The sequence below is a fragment of the Agelaius phoeniceus genome, chromosome 13 (assembly GCF_051311805.1).
Source record: "Agelaius phoeniceus isolate bAgePho1 chromosome 13, bAgePho1.hap1, whole genome shotgun sequence".
Lineage (NCBI taxonomy): Eukaryota > Metazoa > Chordata > Aves > Passeriformes > Icteridae > Agelaius > Agelaius phoeniceus.
The window spans coordinates 670,569-693,776 of NC_135277.1; the positions used below are offsets into that span (position 1 = coordinate 670,569).

Here is a 23,208-nt window from a genome sequence, read left to right on the forward strand (position 1 = left end):
GCGCACGGCACGGTGTGACACGGGCAGGTTTTTAACGTCCTTTAGCGTTTCTCCGCGCACGACACGGTGTGACACTGGCGGAAAGGGGGGAGTTTTTTAATGTCCTTTAGCACGCCCCTGCCATGCCGCCCTCCCACCCGTGCCGCCTGGCACACGCCGCCTCAGGGCAGGCGGGGCCCGGCTCTCGCGAGCGCTCCTCGGGCTCCTCTCGCGAGAGCCGCAAGGGGCGGGCGGTGGGCGGGGCGCCGCGGTGGCGGCTCGGCCGGTCGGTCCCGCACGGCCCGGTGGCGGCGGCGGCTCGGCTGTACCGGCACCGGCACAGCCCTGCCGGCCACCGCCCGCTCCCCTCGGGCTCTTCCCTCCCGCCCTTCTCTCCCAGCTCCCCGAGCCCGCTGCCCTCAGGGCCTCTTCCCTTCTTCACCCCCCCCACCTCACCCCCCTCCCCGCGGACCCCCCAGTTCGCCCCGGTCATTCCCTCTTCCCCCCTCAGGGTATTCCCTTCCCCTCACATCCCCCGCACGCTCAGGCCCCCTGAGCGCCTTCCCCGCTTCGCCCGAAGCCCCCGCCCGCGGCCTCCCCCATGGTGGGGTTCGGGGCGAACCGCCGGGGCGGCCGCCTGCCCTCGCTGGTGCTCGTGGGGCTGCTGGCCGTGATCGCCGTGCTCGCCTTCCACTGCTGGAACGCGGCGTCGCGGCAGGCCCTGCTGCGGGAGGAGCTGGCCGAGCTGCAGAGCCAGGCCCAGCGCACCGAGGTGGCGCGGGGCCGCCTGGAGCGGCGCAACTCGGACCTGCTGGGCAAGGTGGACTCGCACAGGAAGCAGCTGGAGCAGAAGGAGGCGGACTACAGCCACCTGAGCAGCCAGCTGCAGGCCAGGGACGGCCAGGTGAAGCGCTGCGAGGACGGCAAGGTAAGGGCAGGGGGCGGCGAGGGCTCCCGGTGCCCTGCGGGGCGGCTCAGCCCGGGGCGCTGTCGGTCCTCGCTTGCCCAGGGTGTCCCCGCAGCCTCTGCAGCCCGGCAGTGACCCGAGCCCCGAGGCTCAGGTTTGGTGCTGCTGGGACAGCTGCTGCGCTCTCTGTTTAATGAAAATGTCCCCCAAAAGAGCTGGACATGTCCTGTGAACAATGAAAATCCCGAGAGATCGCTCGTTTCCAGACGGCTGTTTCAAATTTACTTATTGTTTTTTTAGCTTTCTGTCTCTGCTGAGAATATTTGATCTTTTGTGATCATTCAAGAAACCAGACGCAAAAACTACAGTTTCAAGGGAAATGAAATCAGTCTGGTGTTCAGTAGCACCCTGAGCTTGCCTCTTGGAATGCCTGGTACAGCACACTCTGATTTTTATGCTGCCAGCGTGTACTTGAGAAAAAAAAAAACCAAAAAAGCCTGCTGCTGACTAACGTGTCATTTTCCTTGGCTTGGAGAAGCCAAGCTCATTGAAAATTCAGCTGGCCCGTTCAGTGGGGGTGGCCTGGGGATTTCTTTTGTTGTGGAAGATGAGTGAATGGTTCAACTTTCACTGTTGTGCTTTCATAACCGTCCTGAACAGGGAAGTTCATGGGGCTCAGCACACAAGTCCTGCTCAGGGGGCGTGTGGGGTGTATTTGCATGCAGGTCATCTCTCTGCTCATTGAACACTGTTCTCACAGTGGGATTTATGGAAATGCCACACTCTCCAGGGTTATTGCTGGCTAGGTTTGTTTTTCTGGCCCTTTCTTATTGCACATTGGATGAACAGCCTCAGAAAATGCATTGAGTTGTCACAGAAAAAGCCAAATATGTACACATCGCACTCAAGAGTTAGACTCCCTCAAACTGATTAAGTTTGTATTAATGTTTCCTACTGAACCATTAAAACTAAGCCCTTTGGCTGTTCAGCAAGCATATTTTTAATTTTTATTTTTCCTTAGATTGCAGTGAAAATTCCAGTTGGATATGACATGGACTCCATGATCTTAAAGGTGTTTTCCAGCCTCAGTGATTCAGTGATTCCAAAGCAGTTGGGGTTTAGCCAAGATGCTTTCCCTTCTGTCTGCAAAAGGGCAGTCAGCTTGTTTGGTGTGTTAGTGTCTCTGCCTGTGGGTGTAAAACTGCCCTGGCAGGATTCAGGTAAGCTGTCAGGCACAGTTGAGGAAGGATTTCTTCCTGGAAGGAATGGTCAGGCCCTGGAACTGCCCAGGGAGGTTTGGAGTCCCCATCCCTGGAGGTGTGCAGGGAATTCCTGGATGTGCTCTGGGCAGTGACAAGGTGGGGATCAGGCACAAGTTGGGCTGGATGGTCTGGGAGGGCTTATCCAGCCTCAGGGATTCTGGGATCAGTTACTGGGCTGCACGACAAGGGGTGCTTTAATGCAAGGAATTGGTGTTATTGTTATTTTGGAATTCTGTGGTCCTGTAGGGCACCGGGGCAGGAGGTGCAGGCCTGAGCTGGGTGGTGCAGCATTGGCTGTTGGAGGCTGCTGCTGGCTGCCCCTGCCTGCCCACCCTCTGCTGCTCCCTGACATCTGCCTGGGCTTTGGGCGCTCTGAGTGTGACACTGCACAGGGCAGAGCCAGAGGAACCTGCCCCGTAAACCTGCCAAATCAAATTTAGTGTTAATTGCCTGCAGCGTGTGCCGGGAGTCTTCCTCCTTTGTTCCAGAAGCTGCTGGGTAAGGCCGTGTGAGCTCGTAGCTTTTGAACATCCTCTCTCTGTTGTTCAAAATGTTCAGAGTGCCCTAAGAGGCCAGAAGAGCAGGATTTTATCAAAAACCAGTCATTGGCCTTTTTTCCTCCCATGTAAGCCACTGTCTTTTCTCAGTGGCAACAATGTTTATTTTTTCCTAAAACCCTTTAAATTACTTTTTTTTTGAGGACTACTGCTTCTGTGAGAGTAGAGAGTAAAGCTTTGCTTTAGAGAATGAAAGTCTGTCACAAGGAAACAGTAGTAGATATAAAGTGTCTGACCACAAAAGTCTTGAATAATAATGTTTTTCCTCTCAGAATAGAATTTGGCAAGTCTGTCTGACCCAACTGCTCATTACCTGTGATCTTAGTCCGTTTGTGAAATGCAGGAGTTGAAATAAAACCCCAGCATTGGTATCAAGTGATCACAACAAATTCAGGCTCATTTTAAGGAAAACTCATTTGAAGAGTCTCTGTGTCAGTTGTGCTTTGTGCTCCTTTGTCCTCAGCTGAGGTTCTTTGCCTTGTGGTCACATAAATCAAGTGCCTTTCCCAGTGCTGAGGCAACCCCAGTTTCTGCAGCAGCCTGCTCTTGGCTCAGGGATTTCTGGAGTCAAGGCCAAACCCCTGGCTCTCCCCTCTGTCCCCTGCTTGTGGAACGAGCCCATCACACTGCACCAGGGTGTTGTTTGCTTTTGGGAGCAAATATGGGAGTGTGACCCAGTGTCTTGTGTTTAAAAAGAAACGGGAAAACATGAATTCTTGGGAATTCTCCCCTCCTGTGGTGAGCTCCTGAGGGTCTGTTGGACCTGGAACAAGCAAGGAGGTCTCTTTTGAAGTGCGTGCTCAGGTAGCACCAGCTCCCTGGGCATTCCATGGGCTTTTGGCAGCACGCTGGTGGGTTTGGGGTTTTTCCATAGCTCAGCACATCCATTTGCTGTGAGCATGCTGCCTTGGGGCTGGCAGCAGTGCGTGGTGGAGAGCTTCCAGGTGGCAGGCGCCTAGTGCATGGAGCACCTCTCATTCCCTGCCTGCTGCTGGCCGTGCCAGCTGTGCAGCACTGCCCTGCCCTTACCTGCTGCCCAGAAATGCTTGGGATGAGCTGTTTAGTCAAACATCCCCAGCAGCAGCTGGGTCTGCTCTTTGTTGCCAAAACTTGGTAACTCTCCAGTTTGCAAAGCTGTAGCTTGACAGCAGCAATGTGGAGTTGTTACACCGCAAGATTCACAACTCAGGATTCACTGGAGGGTTGCCACATGACCATGCATAGGATTTCTGGTGGGTTTTTTTTCCTGTGCAGGGCTCACTGGGCTGCAGAGGGTTTATTTTCTCCATCCCAAGTGCTTGGAAAGGCCCCGAGGAGCCCCTGACAGCTCAGCAATACAAACAGGTCTAGACCAAAGGAGGATGGGGCCAAGGAAGAGCTGGACCTGCGCCACGGCTCATGGATCGTGGGTTTTGCATGTGTAGGTGGAACAGATCCCATGAATCATAAAAAAGCTTCCTCCTTTTCTGTCCTTCAGATGAGGGACATTTGCTGTCAGCTGAGCTGGTTTGGATATAAATTCTGTCACTTCTCTCTGAAACTCAAAATCACCAGAAGGAAAGATTGTGTGATAAAAGTGCTGCACATTCCCATGCAGCTCCTGCTCACAGACAGCAGCCCTCCCCCAGCCAGGCACATGGTTATGGGATAAGCAAGAGCCAGTGGGAAGGGTTTGTGTGTGAGGGATTCTCATAGATGAGGCTCTGAAAATAGACCCTGCTACTTCCCAGGATCTCCTTTGTTCACAGATTTATTGGGTTCTGGGAAACAGCTGCATTAGAGTGGAATACAGGAAAATGTGATTATTGCCTGTAGTTTTGCAAGAGGGGGAGATCCTTGTTCATTCACACAACAAATCACTGGGTGTAGCTGCTCCCCTGCCCCCTGTTGGAGGGGGAGCTGGCACAGTGGGTGCCCAGTGGATGGAGAGGCCTGGGGGTGACTCGTGTCTTCTGCTTCCCTGCGTGTCCCCACTGCAGGGCCAGTTGTGCATTTGAAGTGAAGCTCTACAAGTCCTACCCAGACTGGCACTGATGAGATGTTGCTTTGTGCATCCTGTAAGGGGGCCTTGAGTGCCTCGGTGGGCAGAGCATGAGGCAAAGGTGGCTCTGACATGCCAGGAGGCTCCTTCAGTGTCCCTTTGGGCAGTAATTTTGTCCCTCTTTCAGAGCGCTGTGGTCAGAGGGCTCAGGTTTCTTAAAGATCACATTCCTGGTGGAATTAATAAATGCTGACAGATTAACTGTGGAGCTGGACTTTTCACTTATGTTCCAGGGTTTGGAGGAAATATGTTCAAGGCCATTTTGTTTATTTACTGGTTTTTCTGCTCTGTCCCTAGAATTGTCCAGTTCTGCTTGCTTTCTTTTTTGGGAAAAGCCTTGGGTGAAGCAGTGCTTTGTCCTGTCACAGGCGGGAGCTGCGGTGGTGCCCCTCCAGGCCCTAGAACCCCCTTGGCTCTTGTTTTGGGCGTGGGTCAGGTTTTGTCTGTGCTCCAGGGGTGAGGCAGGATCCTGCAGGCTGGCACAAAAGCTCAGCTGCCCTTGGAGGCTCTGCTGTGTGCCCAGAGCTGTGGGATGTTCACACTGTGCTGCAGGAGAGCACCATCGCTGCAGTTCCTGCATGGCTGGAGGGCACCCACACAGGACAAAGGCATCAGCCTGCTCAGAGTGCTTTTGTGACAACAAAACCACAATGGGGAATGCCTTTAAAGAACGAAGAATTTGATAAAAGGGAAGGCTCGGGTGCAGGGAGGAAGTGCTAAAGACAGGGCAGGGGTGTTTTGGGGTGTTTGACAGGAAACGGAGGTGACTGACACAGACACTTCAGGGGCTGAGGGGGGAACCGAAACAGGCCCTGTGTCCTGGTGTGTCCCCATGTCTGTCCCACCATGTCCTGGCCAAGGGGCTGTGCTGGCACTGCAGTGTGCTGTTCCCAGAGGTGATGCTGACCTTGTCACCCACGCGTGACAGCCCTGCTCAGCACCTTCCTGCAGTTACCCTTTGTACCACTGTGAAATTGCTAGAAAAACAGCCACAGCACCCGAAATGCCTGAGGGCAGGCAGGGATTTTTACCTGCTTTCTCAGAATATTCCACACATTAATCTTTCTCTTTGTTCCTGCTGGGTTTTGTCTTTATGTAATGACAAAACAAAGCATCTTTACTTCAGGGCTGTGTGTACGTGTATTTCTTACTTATTGTAACTATTTTTTTCCTTACTAAAAATGCCAAATTAAAAGCTGTTGTTGTTTACTGGTGTAAGATTCTCTCTCAAAATAAAATGTGTTAGGATGTTAGATAGCAGCATATAAAAGAGCTATTTAAATATAACAATTCTATTATATCATATATCTTAGGTAACAATTGGTTTTGCTGTTGATGCTGTATTTATTTTTGGATATATATATCCACCTGTGCTTTGACATTGGCTGTTTACTGTCCCTCTTGCAATATCAGGATGCAGCATGTTTATTTTAGTTGAGACAATCTGGGTTTTTTTTATATAAATATGTTCTGGAATTAAAATTTAAGCCTTTGTTAGCAAAGCCTGAACACAGTGTTTAGTTTGGTGATGTCACTTACACTCACTAAATACACATTTCTTGGATTTACAGTAACTTTGTGCACGTCACTCTGATAATCCTGTCCATACGTTGCTTCACCAAGCAAACAGACACACCTGAGTCTTCCCAGCCCAAACCCTTCCCAGCCTGCTGGTCACATGTATTTATTAATCCTTTTCTTTCTTCCAGATGAAGCTGCAGAACAACATCTCGTATCAGATGGCAGACATACATCGGCTAAAGGGTGAGGGATTCATGGCCAAACTCATTTGGCAGGCTGAAGTTGTGCATTTTAACTGCCCAGGTGCTGCAGGATGCAGTATAAATGAAGGATCTGGTGATGCTGGAACTCGTAATTTCACATTTCTCATAATGTGAAATCTCATTGTGTTTGTTACCTGGTGTGGGTAAGTGCAGAGCTGGCTCTCACCTTGCTGCAGAAAGGATGTGTGTTCTGGCACTGCTGAGTTACAAGACAGTAGAACCATTTTCATGGCCAAACATGCAGTTTAGCAGAGTTTGATCAGAAAGACTGTGATGGTTATGCTAGGTTAGAAAAGGTCCAGGACACATCTCTGCAGTTCTGTACAGACATGATTATAAAGCCTGGGATGTTGCTGTATTCAGAGCACTTCAGAGTGAGCCAGAACGTGATCACATCTGAACATGCCTGCACACAACACACATGGGCTCTGCCTGTATCCATGTAGCTGCAGCTTAAAATAGTAGGGAGCTTCATTATTCGTAGCCTGAGGAGCAGGGAGAACTTCTGGAGCAGTTGTGAAGACAGGAAATTCATGTTGGCTTTACAGGTAGCAGAAAGGTGCCTCCTTTTGTACACTCACTGCCACAAACAGTGTTTGAGCATCCTGCCTGGAGCAACTTGGCAGCACTTCTGTGTTACTCAGAGTGACAGAGCCATTCAGGAAATTATGGACATTTCCAGCAGATAAGGGAAATAGTGTTGTGCAAGGTTTCTGAATGCAAAGGTGCAGAAACACTTAGGGAGATTGGCATAGTATCAGAAGAATTTGTCTCTAATTCATGCTGCCATCTGGCATACATGAGTAAAGTGGCATCTTCTTCACATTGGTTTAAGAATCTTTGAAGTATGTCTAGACATGAAACTTGAGCAATTTCTTACTTACTTAGCAATATTGGAACTGCTATCTGCCACAGGGCATTTTTTGTTATCTTTCTGTATTCATGCTGGTTTTGCTCTTTTGGCCCAGAGCAACTGGCGGAGTTGCGGCAGGAGTTCATCCGCCAGGAAGATCAGCTGCACGAGTACAAGAAGAACAACACCTACCTGACAAGGAGGCTGGAGTATGACAGGTATGTCCTCAGGAGTGCTGGGAGCTGCAGGCTGGTGTGCGTGAGGGGGGCCTGCTTTTACTAAAAAGTGCTAATTAATCTTGTGTCTGCTAATCATCAGACATGACTGAGCTGACTGTTTGACTTTCAAGTTCTTTGTGATGTAGTCCTTTCCCCAGCCTGAGATAGGAGCTAAGGGGAATCTTAGTGGAATCGTTCTGCATTTTTAAGTCAATGTATTTTTTATAACATGGAGATTTGGTTCATTAACACATGAAGGAGTCTAAAGGACAAGTCCTGTGTCACCAGCATTGTTAATTGCTGCCTTTCTAGCAGTGTAGTTTCATTTGTTGCAGCTGAAGCTGAACGCACCTTGTGTAGATTAAAATTTTAAGTTGACTTCAGCCCTTTCAGTTGATGATAGAGAAACGAGGAGAACAAATACTCCTGCTTTGAAAAGTAAGGAAGACTTAACTCTTGAGAAAGTGTTTGAAACTTTTACACACATAAAGTTCTGTGCTACGCTCAGAGTTTGTGGGACATGGGAGTTTTGGTGATTGGGCTGATGTTGTGGCTTGCTGGGGAAGTTGGGGCAGCTGGCTGTGTATTCAGATGGTGTTATTTGAGTTGGGAGCAGTAACTGATAGTGGCACTCGTGCACCTTCTCTGTTGACAGCCAGGAGAGACACGTTGCTTTCCCAGAGGAATGAATATTTGTGGACAGATTAACTGTGCAGCTTGACCTTTTGGTTGCATTCCAGCTTCTGGAGGAAGTATATTCAAGGCCATTCTCTTTATTTTACTGTTTTCTCGGCTCTGTGCCTACTTTTTTCCAGCTCTGCTTTCTTACTGTATTCAGTCCATTCCCACTCCATATACATGCCAGGACCAGGCTTCTTGGACAGACTATTCTGGTTATAGCTCAGGTTTGGCTTTTTGTGCCACTTCATATTTTCCCCCTTATTTTATTTGTGGGAGAGCAGATCCAACAAATGAAGTGTAACTAACGGTGTGTTTCTCCTCAAGCCTGCAGTGTGGGCAGCAGATCAAGGAAATGAGACTGCAGCATGAAGAGAACATCAAGAAATTAATGGACCAAATTGCTCGGGAACAAAAGGTAATGCCAAAAAAGTTTGTGTTGAATGAGAAGAGCCCAAAGCCTGCTGTTTGCCTCAGAGATGTGGAGGCCTGGGACATTTCTGCCCTAACTTTGTGTTCAGTATCCCCCTGAGCAGCTCTAAGTGGGTGTTAGTGTAAGAAATCTGCCTACTGTCTCACCCACTGGGCTGAGCTGGAAGCTGAGGCCAGATTCTTTGCTGTGCTCCAGCCTTGCTCCATGATGTCATTGCAGAGGATTTCAGTTGTTGCCTGTAACGTGGATCTCTCTGTTCAGCTCTCCAGGGTGGGGTCTGTGCTCTCACAGCCTTACCCAGGTTACTGCGGAGGGAGCCTGAGCTCTGCCGAGGCCTGAGGTGCTAATGTGATGCAAATTGTGATGGTACTGGAATGGTATCAAGGGTGTGATTACATCAAGCAGGCTGCCAGTAGAAGTTGGGCCTCTTTCCTGCAAACAGATGCTTAAAATTTTGTCTCCTTACTTCATCTATAAACATCTCAAATAATAGGGCAGACTGAGAGCAAGTTTGTCACATCTTCTCTTACAGTCTAGAATTGTTTCAAGGCTCTGACCTGAGGCTTAAGGCTTACCTTAACCTGGTTTTGTTGTGCTTAACACCTGTGTATGGCAGTGGAAATGTCCTGCAGCTGTGCTGTGATGAACATTTTCTGTCCAGTTGTGTTTCCAGGGTCCAGCTATGTGCATAGAGTGCTCTGCTCTTTGCTTTGGTGATCACTAAATTCATAAATGCAGTTTTGCTGACCCAAAGTAACCTTGAATTTGAGCATGTTTATTTTGTAATCTCCAGGGAAGTGTTTAATGTTGTCTCCTTATTTTTTTAACAGGCCACACAAAAAGTTCAGTCTAGTAAAGACACTGCAGTCAGCCCCAGCAATGGTGACCAGGCAATACCTGAGACTGTTGCAGAGGTGGAAGATAAAGACATAGTGAAGAATGAGGAGCCTTCAGAACATGTTGCAAATGGCAAAGGTATTTCCTTTTTTGGGCATTTGTGATAGAGAATGGGCCACTTGGGTTGCAGCCTTTGCCAGCCTCCAGACTGTGCGTTTCTCTGAAGCAGGAGGAGGAATTGTTTGGCTCAGGTATATTGATTAGCTGCAGTGATTGTTCTAAATTAGAGCCTTCCACAAGAGGGAAATTCACAGTTCAGACTGAAGGGTTAGTAAGGCAGAATATCCTTTTCTTGTCTTGCAGAGAAAATCAAGCCAGGAGGAGATGCAGGCATGCCTGAAATAGAAGATAATGACCCTGCTAAAGCTGAAGATACTCCCACTGGTTAGGAGAAATACTCTTCATTCTTTCACATTTGGGTCTTGGTGATGTAGATGTTGTGTGTGAGCACCATGTGGTTCACAGTGAGTGCAGGCTTTTAAAATCTCTCTGTGGTAATAAAATTCAAGTGGGGTGTAAAATCAGATCATTTCTACTGTGCCTTAGAGGTTTGAATTCTCAAAATGGAATGTTTTGGATAATGCCCCTCCTGAAATCTTACCTTTTATATTTTCATTAAGAAAATTATAAAAAAATAGAAGCTTACAGGATTGTTAGAGCAAGACCAGGTAAATCGTGTGTTTGTTTCACATTAATGCTTTTGTCCCTGTGTTCTGTTTTAGCTTTAAAGAGGCCACTTATCTCAGCTCCTAAAAGTGAAGCTCATCAGTCTGTTAGCAATCTTCCAACCGAACAGCCCCATGCTCCAAACCTGGCACCAGGTAAAATTCCTGTTAGCAGGTGATGGGACAATATTTTGGTAACAAGAAGAGAACCAAGGATAAATTTCTGCAGGATCCAAGCCTGTGTTTTCACCTGGCTGAGGTACTTGGCTGCTATTGTATGATCTCTTCTTGTATCCTCCAAACCAATAATTTCTGAGCCTTTTGACCAGTCATAGCTAAATTAGAATTAGAAGTTTCAAAGATAAGTGCTTCAAGATTCCTCCAGTGGACAGAGTAATTGAAATGAGGGTTCCCCTTTGGGTACTAATTAGGGCTGCACCACCTCCTCAGGGGTGGGTTGTTGATCTCTTGGTAGCCACAATCAGATGTTCCTGTTCCCTGCTCAGTGTCCTCCTGTCCCTGGGAACAGCTCACTTGAGGGTGACATGGGGAAGGTTTAGGATGTGAGAACTTGGAAGTCCTGCAGTGAAAGGGTGTGGAGGAATTGCAGTTAGAAGAGAGACAAACCCAAAGAAAATAGACTCAGTGCTTGATCCAGTCACTTTAAGGTCAGAGAATATCAGGTGATGCCTGCACTGCAGGTGGCTTGTTCCAGTCCTGTCCTGCTAAAGTTCTGAGTGTAACTTCCCATTTCAACCTTGTAGGTTTGCCCAGTGACAGTGATGGAAACGCTGACATTGCCAAGCAGATCCCTCCAAATTCTCTCCAGCACTTGAATTTTGAAGAAAATGTGGAAACCCAGAAAGAGCACAAGGCTGAGCCAGACCAGATAAAAATCCCAAAGAGCCGAGTTAGTGACTTGCAGAAGATTAAGCAAAGTAAGTTGGCCAATATCACACACTTCCATATATTAAAAAAATCCCTTCATTTTTTATCTGTGTAAGTACCTGTCTGGAAAATGGGGACCATTGCAGAGGGTGGCTTCAGAGAGGGAGTCTGAGAAGGAATATAATGTGTTCCTGGGTAAAAGATGGGCTTTAATGTGTTATTTTTCACATGTACATTCAGCTATTTTAAAAAATTATTTCCTTATTGGAATTTAAGATATTTTTGGAAATTACTGCATGGATAAATTGGTTTAAGTCAGAACTTTGATACATGCAGGATGCTGAGTTACTCACTTTATTACTTAACTTCAGTACACTTTTTGGACAATATTGTAGGAATTCAGTCAAAACTGAGAAAACTTTGGTTGTTTTAATATCACTCATAGAACTTTGTGATGGAGCAAGGACAAGTGTATTACAAATTATCACAGAACCTGGGCAGGCCTGGCTTCCACTCTGTGTATCCTGCAAGGCTCCTTATTTTATCAAAGCAGCTTCTGGAAGAAACTTCTGCAGTGACAGCTTCTCGTTTCAGTGGTTGGGTTTGTTCATGGACTGTCTCTCTTTCCTTGTCACAGATTAAATGATGGGGGTATTTGGAGCTGGGAAGGAAATGTCTCCATTGTAGGCTCTGAGGGGGTCAGGAATTGTCCCCACTTAGTCTCTTCTCTTTGGAATAACTCTGGTTGTAGCTTTTAATGCTGCAATGAGGGAGACACTTATCATGGAAGGACATAGCTAATCCAGGTTTGTGTAGGGGTCTGTCCTGATGGTCAGTGGCTGTTTAGAGAGGTCCATTGGTGAAACACTCACCCCTGGTATGGAAGAGCCAAGCTGTGGCCCAGCTCTGCAGCTCCCACCGTGGGCAGGTGCCTGGCTGGTGTTGGTGACTGAGGGCTGTGGAGCAGAGGGTGCAGAGGGGGACTGGTCAGCCTGGAGGAGAGAAGAGCCTGGGGAGACCTTAGAGTGCCTAAAGGGGCTCCAGGAGAGCTGGAGAGGGACTGGGATAAGGCATGGAGGGACAGGACACAGGGAATGGCTCCCAGTGCCAGAGGGCAGGGATGGATGGGATGTTGGGAAGGGATTGTTCCCTCTTAGGGTGACAGGGGCTGGGATAGAATTCCCAGAGCAGCTTGGCTGCCCCTGGATCTCTGGCAGTGTCCAAGGCCAGGTTGGATGGGGCTTGGAGCAGCCTGGGGCAGTGGGAGGTGTCCCTGCCCAGGCAGGAGTGGCACTGGAAGGGTTCACCAGACTGACTGTGCTCCCTGAGCTCAGTCCATAGCCTTTGTGGGCCTGCTGCATTTCCTGGGATCTCTTCATCAACTTCAACCTTTCCTTCTGTCAACTTCAATTCATTCAGTGCTTGTTTGTCACAGTGTCTCTTCAGTGGCTACCCACGGGCTGGTTTTGCTGGAAGTTGGGTACATGCCCTTGTCTTCCATGGCTCAGTTAGGGTTTAACATGTGCAAATCCCACTGTCCTACCTGGCTTTTGTATATAATGCAGTGTCAAAAATACCAACAGGATCACTCCATTAGACATGAGCAGGCAATGAATAATGTATGCAACTTTGGATTTCTAAACAGATCGTGGGTGTTTTTCTTGCTTGTTTTATGAAAATACCTGAAAGTGGTGCTCCAGTATGTTTGAGCTCTGCTAGGTGTGATTCTGCTGCTTTTCCCCCATACAGAGAAGCAGGATGGTACTGCTTCTGTCCTGGTTTTTATATACACATTGTTTTAGGGAATAATTTTTCTTCTACATCTGTCCATTTTTAATCCTGATGTTGAAATCATTCCCCAGTTTTACTTCTCCATTAGTTGCTTGCACTGGGAATCATCACCTGCCCTGGCAGCCTTGGTGCCCAGTGTGTAAGAATTGTATCACACTTTAATCCCATTTTTCCCATTTACACAGAGTCTTCCAGGCCAGTGACCTCTGCAGACTCAGAGCTGCTTCCCTCCAGCAGTGTGCTGGAGGAGATCTCCCAGTATCCCATTAAACACCAGCTCTGAGCTGACATCACACCAGTAATCTCTCGCCGTGTGCCTGGCTGATTGCCTGCTCGTTCCGTATTTCCAGAACCACTCTTAGTTTTTTTTTGGGAGATGAAAATACTGGATTTGGGGCATTTTGGAAACGGTTACAGCTTGCTAGGGAGGCAGAGTGTAAAGCCTGCTAGAGTTTGCAAGCTGAGCAGCAAGGGCAGGCCTGTGCTGGGCTCCCTCCCGTGCCACAGGGCACCCTCTGCAGGGCACCAGGGCAGCGTTGGCTGGCTCCAGGGTGTGCAAGATGCCAGACCTCAGCAAATTGGGTACTGACCCTTCCAAGAGTGAGAGCTCTTGTGCTTTTTGAGGATTCTTGTGTTGGTGCCTGTGGGCAATGCAAGGTGGAGCCGTTTGGGCGCTCCCTCAGCCCTTCCCGTGGAGAGAGGAGTGTGGGACAGTCAGGTGTCACGAGGGTGACATGGAGGTGTCACCTGCACAGAGGTGCTCCACCAGCCTTGTTCAAGCCCTGCCCCAGCCCTCTCCCTTCTCCCCCCTTCTCTCCAGCTGGATCTACCACAGACCCCAGCTGCCTCCACCTGCAATCTGCTCTCGTGTAGGATCTCCCTGTTTCTTTCCTCTCTGCTGCTGACTCACTCCTTTCCTACTCCACAGGCCGGTTCTTTGATGAGAATGAATCCCCTGTGGACCCGCAGCAGGGTTCTAAACTGGCAGATTATAATGGGGATGATGGGAACGTGGGTGAGTATGAGGCAGACAAACAGGCCGAGCTGGCTTACAATGAGGAAGAGGATGGTGATGGTGGAGAAGAAGACGTCCAAGGTGAGCTTGGGCCTTACCTCCATCCCATTGTGATAAATCCATGCTGAGCTACTTGTTGAATTTGTGTAAAGCCTCTCTGGTTTAGCTGATCACAAATTGCTCAGACAGATAAACAAGCTTGAAATTTGGTCTCGCTCTCTGTGGGACAGCAACAATGCAAGTCTTGAGAGTGAGGGTTTTGGCACCTTACTGCAGTTGTCTATAGCTCCTGCTAGGAAAAGCAAGACTCTAAATTCCAGACATGGTTTTACCCAAACCCCCAGCTCTGCCCCTGGCTGGGAGGGCTTTGGGCCTTGGCATTGCTAAATTGTCAAATAGAGGAATGAAGTGGTTCAACTCCTGCTCTTTGTCACACCTGCCTGGAGCTGCTGTGCAGTGAGGCCTCAGGTGGTGATTCCAGGTGTCACTTTTGTGCATTATACACAGATTCAACAGGCTTGTGGTGTTCTGCTAACCCACCTTGGAGCTCCTGATCCAGTGCTGCCTAACACCTGTGTGTGCATGGCCATTCCCTGTCCTGCATGCAGCTCCTGCATCGCCTCCCTTGCTTGCCTCTGCCTGCCTTGTCTGCCTTCTCCATCCAGCTCTTGGGGGATATTTGGGACAGGCCTGAATGTCTGTAGGGCGAGAATGTTGGGTAAACATAGAGAGTATTTCCAGTTAAATGGAAATGTGAAATAAAGAGGGGGGAAAAAATAGGAAATGGGACAAAAATCCTACAGCCTCCCTGATTTTGACCCTCATAAGTTATATAAGTTAGTAATTTTTTGGCTGGAGGTTTTTCAGGCACTGTATTTAACTGGCATCTAGGCAAAATGAATGGGCAAAGCCAGTAGAAAGCAGCTGACTGTGTGAGCATGCAGCTAAGTGCAGTGTCAGCAGGCTGGGCTGGGCTGGCAGTTTGAAACTCATGCACAAGTGAAGGAATAGGATGGACCAGGACCTGTGGCAATTGATTAACTTATTAATGGACTGCAGTGCTGCTGCCCCAGCTGCAGGCTGCTGTGTGCCCCTTGTGCTCAGGACTTGCAGGGGTTTGTGTGTCACACCTGCCCCTCTGGCAGGTGGTCCCTGGGCTGGCAGCTCACAGGCACAGGGGCATGCAGAGCAGCCTGGTCCAGTAGCAGGTGTCCCTTCCTGTGGCTCCTTCCTGTCGGTGCTGGGGCCATGGGAGCCATGCCCCTGATGGTGTAGGGCTGCTGTGGGCAGGCAGTGCAGGGTCTCCTGTGTGTCCCTGAGCCCTCAGTGCGTCCTGCCCAGCTCCTCGCTGCAGTAGTTCCTGACCTGGGCTTCACCTGTGGAGCTTGTGAGTGCAGCTGAGTCTGTGCTGGTGGTGCCATCTGCCTCGCCCAGTGGAGGTGCTCTGGACAGCCCTTGCTGTGAAGAAATGTTCCCAATATCCAACCTGACCCTCCCCTGGCACAGCCTGAGGCCATTTCCTCTTGTCCTGTCCCTTGTTCCCTGGGAGCAGAGCCAGACCGTAGGGGCAGGGATGCAGCACTCTGTCCCTGTCCCCATCCCACAGAGCTCTGTGCTGCTCCATCAGTGTGAGTACCTGCCTGTGGGGTCTCCAGGGGGGAGCTGGTGGCTCAGGCAGCAGGGCTGCCATGAACAGCAGCACTGACAAGGGCAGCATTCCCCAGTGCCTCTTTGGAAAGGGTGGGCATGATACAGCTCTAGGTGGTGGGAACATGTTAAACCCCAGAGACTGGGCTTGTGTAACTTGCAGTGTGAGGGGTGTTTGGAAAAACAGAGCTCTGACTGACAGTGACCCCTTCAAATCATTTCCCTTCCAGGTGGGGTCCCTGCAAGGTCCCTGCTCTGGTGGCTTGGAATTTGAACTTGGGAAAGGTCCTTCTGCTGATGAACCCCTCTTTGTCTCTGTATAGACAGACTGGATTAAGAGCTAGGGTTAAAGGGTGACTTTTGGAAGCTTCTTCCTGCAGATGGTCTGAACAGATGTGTTACTTTCTCAAGCCACATTTCCCAAGCTTTGTTCTGTTGTTCCTTAATAACTTGTCGTGTTGGCCTGAGCTGTGATTTGAGTGTGGCTGGTGGAGCTTCCAGGGACAGTATTCCAGAAAAAGTGGCTGCTTCAGGCTTTATACTGATTTGTCTGCAGGGCAGGAGAGGGCAGAATGGGGGGGTTGAAGGGAGGGTGGTTATATTTGTTTAGGGAGGGGAAAAAAAGGAACGAGAATTTCTGTCTAAAAGCTGTCAGGTAAACATCACCCGGCTCTGCATCAGGCTGAACAAAGCCTGTGGCATGTGCTGCAAAGCCACTGGATTCCACGTGGTTTCTCTTGCCTCCAGGAATGTGCAGGCTTAGATTGAAATTATCCAGGGGAAATTGCCAATTTGGGGGATGTTCCTTGGGGCAGGGCAGCACCCAGCCTGGTTCCTGCCCTCAGGCACCTGCTGAAGGGCAAGGGGATGTTTGAAGGTGGCAGCTTCTAAAATGTCTGTTAGTGATGGCTGGATGGTGGAGGGGGGGTAACTCCAGGCCATCCAGGTGCTGTGGTGGCACTTCCTTGTGGAACAAACCCGTGTCATGCAGGGGAACTCCAGCCTTTTGCTGCTGGAGCAGCACCTCAGGCCCCTGCCTGGCTCCCGGGGTGCTGGCTGTGAAGGTGTGGAGAGCTCCAGGTAGAGCTGGGGGAGCTCAGCTTGAATTTCCTTTGCTGTGAACAAGAGTCTTTCCTGGTAGAAAGGAATAGCTCTGAGGTGCAGGAAAAGCTTATTAGTTGGAGCAAATGGAAGTTTTAGGGTTTTTCACTTTTTGAGGGAAGGAGGCTCTTGGTGAAGAAGGGGTCCCAGTGACTTCCCTGTGCTAGTCCCTGAGGTTCCCACCCTCTGTGAACGGTGTCAGCTCTGGGCATGGGACTTGGAGCAGGAGCTGGGTTTTAGTGGGGGAGTTTGAGAGCTTGATAGGCAGTCTCAAAGCCAGCAGCTGATGTGACAGTCTGCAGTGTCTGCACTCAGGCAGTCTGTGAGGCAGGGCTGCCCTGCAGACAGAGATCCCCTGCAGCACTCACAGCTGGGCTGGACACATCCTGCCACCAGCCCTGGCCAGCTCAGGGCTGTGCCCTTTGGCACCATGTCCTGGGAACTGCACTTCAGTATTTTTTCAGTGATACCAATCAGATCTGATGCGAGCATTTCAGTTGTGATCTAATTGCAATCTGTAATTGCAGATGATGAGGAGCGAGACCTGCAGAACGACCTGGGGGACTACAGCAAGTCCCGCCTCAGCGAGGGGGTCCTGTAGGCCCCGGGCACAGAGAGCTCAACCCAGGAACCTGAGGTGCTGCAAAACTGGACCTGTTTCACTCCAGTGTTTCTTGCTTCCAGGGAAGCTGAGGATCAAGTGCCGAGAGTGCTCAGCAGCAGGAGGAGAGGACCCCCTCTGTACATATGTACATATTTGTACTGTTGCAGGTTGTATTAAACCCACATCTTTGCTGTCACATGGAGCTGGTTACTCAGCCTGGTCCTTACCTGTAATAATCTCTACACTTAAACCCAGTCTATAAACACAGGCTGAACTGTTTCTGCCACTTAGAACACTTGGAACCCAGAGAACTTGTACAGTTTGTACCTGATGTAACAAAGCCACTGTGGAAGCCATGTACAGCCAAGAACTCCTTTTCTACAGTCCCACCTGTGTGGCAGAGCTGCTGCTCCCGAGTGCTGGGGCTTGTACAGCAGTGAGAATGGAATGTCAGAGGGACTGGGAACTGAATGGTTCAGTAACTGCTCCCTCCTCACTGCAACCCAGCACTGCATCCTACTGAACTCCTGTGCAGTGACCACATCTCGTAGCTAGAGCTGTAAATCTGTAGTAGGACTTGAATAATTCGATACATCCCAAAAAAGCTGTGCAACTAATAGCTCAATTTAAAAGGTGATATAAATAATTTGCAGCTTGTAGGAAATCTTTGTGTTAAAGAGGGTAAGTGTGTCAGTGAGACACATGTCCAGCAGCTGTGTCAGCCCCTCGATGGAAGGACCAGCCTGTGCCCAGGTAAACACGCTGTGGGTGCTGCTGTGCTGTCCCAGAGTGTCCATCCCAGCTCTAGCCACTCCAGTTCATGTCCAGTTCGCTGCCCTGATCCTGGGCACCCAGCACATCCCACGGTTTGGTTTCCTCCATCAGATCTGTAAGTCAGACCCTTTTCTGTATTCTGTATTCACTTTCAGAATTGATGGGGATGATTCCATTGCTCTGCAGTGGTGGGAATGAAGGGGATTGTCCCCCCTGCTCTCCCAAGGGCTCCTGTGGACACGGGTTGATGGCCCTGGTGAGGGTGATTGAACCTCATCCCTGTGCTCTGGTGCTGGGCTGAAGTAATGGGTCAGGTTTGCTCCTTGCCAGCTCAGTGAACCTCTTAAATAAAGTTCAATGCTTGTACAATTTTGTTATGGGTTTTTAAGACAGTTTATTATTACTTCAAGTGTCAATGGCAAAAAAAAAAATCCCCCCAGTTTCTGCATTTAAAAAGTGGAACTCGAGCTCAAGGCTGTGTCCCGGTTCCAGCTGAACCCCACATTCTCCAAAGTAGTGCACATCACATGGCACAGCTTGGGGAGACCCCTAAATAGAGAGCTGCTTCTGAAATGTTGACATGAGACCATTCTGTACTCACAGCTTCAGCTGCTTTTCCCTTCCCTGCCCATCACCAGGACCATCCCTGTTGGGCTCCCGTGCTGAAGGTGGGTTGCTCCATGTTCCTCCTTCTCTGCCTTTTCTTTTCTTGCATTCCATGTTTTCTCTTTTTTTCCTCTTTCTGTCCAAGTGATTACTCTACTTCACCCTTGTGCAGCCACACCTGGAGCATTGTGTTCAGTCCTGGGCTCCACAGCTCAGGAAAGACAAGGGGGCTACTGGTGAGGGTCCAGGAGGCCACCAAGATATGAGGGGTCTGGAGCACCTCTCCAAGCAGGAGATGCAGAGCCGTGGGCTCACAGCTGCCCCTGCAGCCGGGCTGCGCAGCGCCCCCCGGGCTCTGAGCACAAACCAGCTCGGGTTTGTTTTGAAATGCTGTTCCCACATCCTTGTGCCGTTTGTGTGGAGCCGGCTCCCGTTGCCATGGCAATGGCAGCACAGACAACGCTGACAGATCCCGAGCAGCTGCTTCCCTCAGCACCAGCGAGACTGGAATCAAACTGGCTCTCACATTCCAGCCCCGCAGCAGAAACCCAACAAAGGCCAGCCCACGTTTTAACCAGCACGCCCAGGTAGCTCCAGCAGCACACCCAGTGCTGGGTCTGAGGCTCCAGTTCCAAATCCCTTGGGATCCACGTGACAAAAATGCATTTCAGACAGCAGGGAGCTGAGGTTCCAGTGCCAAGGCTGAGGGATGAGTTCAGGCAGTGTCAGAAATGCAGGCACCTCCACCCAACAGCCAGAGAAACAACTCCAGTTACTCCAGCCAGTCCAAGCTGCCCAGTTTTGGAGGTTTTCAGCAAGCAGACTCTGCCAAAGCTTTCCCGAAATCACATGGATCCCACAAAAACAACCAATCACTGGTGAACCCATTTTCATTTCAAAATGAGGAAAACCAAACTGATGGGCAGGATCTTGCCAAAAGGTCAAACCCAGTTCTGGATGAAACAAACCCTCATATTTTTCAGCATTTTAATAGCCATGAAGAGCTGAAGATACTTTGAAGTGACAAGAAACAAACAAACAAACACGAGAAAATGGTTTGTGGATTTTATTAAATGTTACCATTTTACATTTCCATATATGCAAACCCAGCAACAGTGGGAAATCCAAAGCCTGCAGGACAGAAGAGCTGTTGAGTGAGTGTTCTGCAGTAGTACATGCAGAAAGTACAAAAGGTTTTCTTCTCTATAAATCTATTTCTGCCTGTTTACAGTTTGCACAATGGACTGAATGATGCTCATTCATGTGGTGGAGGTCCTGAGCTCTCAACAGGACCCATTTCCCTGTACACACACATCTCTGAAGAAATTCTCTGTCTGAAAACTTTCTCCTTTATCCCTATTAAGGAGAATTTCCACATGCCATAAATCTGCCAGCTGCACTCCCTGCTCCAGGAGATACACGGAGCTTTCAGTAACCTGGCACCCACACAGGGAACTTCCAGCTGAAGTAACCTGGGACCCTTCCTTGAGGAGGCTGACCAAAAGGATAGGATCAAATCTTGCTGCAATGAACTAGAAAATGGGAGATTAGGCACTTTATAAGGAGGAGCAGTGTCCTGCTGTTCCAGCTGGCTCCAGCATTGACAGCAGATTTCTGCAGTTAAAATAAAACAGGAAAACAAACCCACAAAACCAACTGGGGCCATCTCTCCCTATTTATGAGAGTGCAGTGGAATTTTCAAGCCAGCCAGAAACAGAGTAATGATATTTATGCCTGAACATTTTTGTGCCAATATAGAAACCATAATACTCCAATTCCTCAACCTATATGAAACCCTGTGTAGCCACACTGGAATTACTGGGATGGATAATCTACAGTTCAACTTCCCAAAACCAGGTTTGACTGCTGGTGGCTGTGCATTTCCATCCCTGGAGGAATGTCTCATGCCACTCTCCAGTGCTGCACTGTGCCAGATCAAACACAAGGCTCATCCCGTGTTTCTGCAGGCTTTGGGAGCAGATGAATCCCTGGTGCTGTCAGCTGGAGTGTCTGCAGTGAGAAGAGCGAGTCTGGAGCTCCTCCTGGACAGCCAGATTGGCTCCCAGACACCGGGGATGGAGCAGCAGCACAGCCTGGGAGCTGCTTCTCTCAACTCTGGTCAGCTATCCGAGGGAACTGATCCCCTTCAGAAAGGCAACAGGGACAGCAAACACTGGAAATGGGCAGTAGTAACATAGAAACCCAAGGAAGACTCCTGAATTTGCTGAGAAGTGCCAGATGCTGAAGTTAAACTGAAAGTGGAACTGGAATAAACCCCACCCAGTCCTGAGCTGCAGATGCTACAAAAACGCTCCCCACATGAGCTCTGCAGCATCAGGGAGCTCACTCTGGAGCACGTCAGTTTACATGGTGTATAACCACAGAGCTAAGGGGACAGAGGCTGGGAGGAAATCCTAAACCCTGATCCTAAATCCTAATGTCTTCCAGGAGCAGTCGGGATCCCAGTGCAGGAATGGGCAGTGGTCTGACAAGTGCACATTTCCCCTTCAGTCTCTGTGAAGTGAAGCAAACATGCTCCTCAAAGGTCTCAGGAGCCCAGACCCTCCAGCCAGGGGAGGCCCACTGCTGCCAGCTCAGCCTCTTCTTTGGCCCAAACCCACGTTCTGAGCTGTGTGTGCCAGCACAGGGTTTTGACACTGCCCACATGGGGCTGAGGCTGTGCTCCGTGGGGAGCAGGGTACAGCAGGGGGACCTCTGAACTCCTCCCTGCACAGCAACACCATCAGCAAGATGATTTTCCACATCCCCTTTCCTGCCAGTCCAGCTCCTTCTCCCTAATTCAGCACCAGGGAACTCGAGGAGAGCACAAGGCACTGTGAAAAGCAAATTTTGATATCCTGTTACACAGAAAAGGGCAGTTCTCTTTGCCATAAAGATCAGTTTGAACCCTGAGTCACACGTTTGATCTCTTGTCAGAGTGTTTTTTGCCATGCTGGTGCTCACACAAATACCTGCTTGTTTTGAATCTTGCTGGATCAGCTCCTCTGGCCGCTTGTTTAATTTTAATTACATGGCTTGAGAGAGTATTTCCACCCACCATTTCCCAAAACTCCCACTTTCTAAGTATCAGTGACTGTCCTTTTGGGGTAACAGTGTGAGACATCACACAGTTATCCTGCCATACAGGTTCCTCCTCAGGGACTGCCAAACCATCTTAATGAGGCTCTAACATGCCCAAACGAACCTTTTTCACAGCTGATCATTCACAAAATATTCACAAGAAATACTTGAATGCTCTAAAGGAATATGGTTCCCTGTTCTGAATTAGTTTCCACTGCCTTCCTACAACCTCTTTTCTATGGTAAAATTAGCTTTATAGTGTCTTCTGTTAAAGACAGACCAGTAGAGTCCTGTGACAGAATTCTAAACCAAATCTTGGCTTCACAACAGCAGATGTACTTCTCTTTAACAAGCCAATGAATATTTTAGGTGACTAGAGAGCTGGGACTTCTATAATCTGATCCACGTTCAAAAGCTAAGCAGGGAGTCCACAGGTACCAGGAAACACAACACCCCTGTAAGTTTCTTCACTGCTAAATTCGAGGATGCCAGAGAGATGCTCCTGTAAAAACCTTCCACTCAGGGCAGTACCTTGAGATGTTATCCTGTCATAACACAGGGGAACCTGAGAACTGATTTCTGTTACAAAGACTGGTAAGTAAAAGTGATCATCAAGAGCAAACTTAAGATTTCCAACTTCAGTAGCATTGAGATGAGAAATATAACCTCACTACATGCTGCTGTACTGCAAGAGATGGCCAAGCTGCTTCATTAAGCCCTTCAAATAGTAAAGCACGCAGCATCCTCAGCATTTCCCACACAAAGAGGCTGCCTAGAAAAAAAAAGAGAAAGCGGAAATAAAACTTCACAACACACTCCACAGGCGACTTAAAACAGCAACCGAAACCGCAAGCCAGCGCTGCCCTACGCTTGGGGAATGGGACGGAGGGCGAGCCAGCAGGGCCGGGCCGGGAGCGGGGAGCGCCCGGCGGTGCCCAGGGGAGCGCGGGGCGAGAGCGGCCGGGGCCGGGGCCGGCGCGGGGCTGCGCTGCCCGTCCGTCTGTCCGTCCGTCCGTCCGTCCGCCCGCGGCCAGTGCTGCCCGGCGCTGCCGCTGCTGCTCCCGGGGAGCGCCGGAAGGGCCGAGGGTCGCGGGCAGGGCCGAGGGTCGCGGGCAGGGCCGGGACTCGCTGCCGCTCGCCCCCCGCCCCGCTCGCGCCCCGCGGTCCCCTCAGAGCTCCCCTTTCTCCGCTCACCTCCCGGCGCGGCCCGGCGGAGGACACCGGGGCAGCCGTGCTTCCTCCGCCGAGGCACCGCGGGCGCTGCTCTCCGTGCCGCTGCCGGCCCCGCTCCCGCCGGCTCCGGCGCCGCCGCCGCCGCGCCAGGCCCCGTTCCCTCCTTCCCGGCCTGCCCCGGCCCGGCCCCCTCCCCCGGCCGGGCGCGCCTGCGCGGCGGCCCCGCTGCCATCCGGGTCCCTCGGTGCGGTGCA

General features: G+C 50.1%; 1 protein-coding gene and 1 long non-coding RNA gene across 3 annotated transcripts; one reads left to right on the plus strand and one right to left on the minus strand.

Moving 5' to 3' along the window:
- Nucleotides 1-434: 434 nt before the first annotated feature.
- Nucleotides 435-18,463, plus strand: GOLM2 (golgi membrane protein 2). 2 transcript variants are annotated; one of them, XM_054641938.2, is made up of 10 exons: nt 435-907; nt 6,456-6,510; nt 7,499-7,601; nt 8,607-8,697; nt 9,543-9,687; nt 9,913-9,993; nt 10,332-10,430; nt 11,039-11,212; nt 13,882-14,049; nt 17,244-18,463. In XM_054641938.2, exons 1-10 carry the CDS (start codon nt 581-583, stop codon nt 17,315-17,317), a joined length of 1,317 nt encoding a protein of 438 aa, XP_054497913.2. In that variant the 5' UTR covers nt 435-580; the 3' UTR covers nt 17,318-18,463. The 2 variants fall into 2 exon arrangements, with proteins under 2 accessions (XP_054497913.2, XP_054497914.2); XM_054641939.2 differs by lacking the exon at nt 13,882-14,049.
- Nucleotides 18,464-19,751: 1,288 nt separating this feature from the next.
- Nucleotides 19,752-23,141, minus strand: LOC129126327 (uncharacterized). The gene is made up of 3 exons (XR_008535058.2): nt 22,976-23,141; nt 20,173-22,553; nt 19,752-20,136 (listed from the first exon to the last, which is right to left on the minus strand). It is a non-coding gene; the product is annotated as an uncharacterized LOC129126327 (long non-coding RNA).
- Nucleotides 23,142-23,208: the final 67 nt, after the last annotated feature.

Excerpts from the sequence above, each read along its gene's own strand:
- GOLM2 (XM_054641938.2), top strand. The coding sequence starts at position 581 with ATGGTGGGGTTCGGGGCGAACCGCCGGGGCGGCCGCCTGCCCTCGCTG. Across the intron at positions 9,994-10,331 it reads AGCTGAAGATACTCCCACTG|CTTTAAAGAGGCCACTTATC; the intron begins GTTAGGAGAAAT and ends GTTCTGTTTTAG. Across the intron at positions 10,431-11,038 it reads TGCTCCAAACCTGGCACCAG|GTTTGCCCAGTGACAGTGAT; the intron begins GTAAAATTCCTG and ends TCAACCTTGTAG.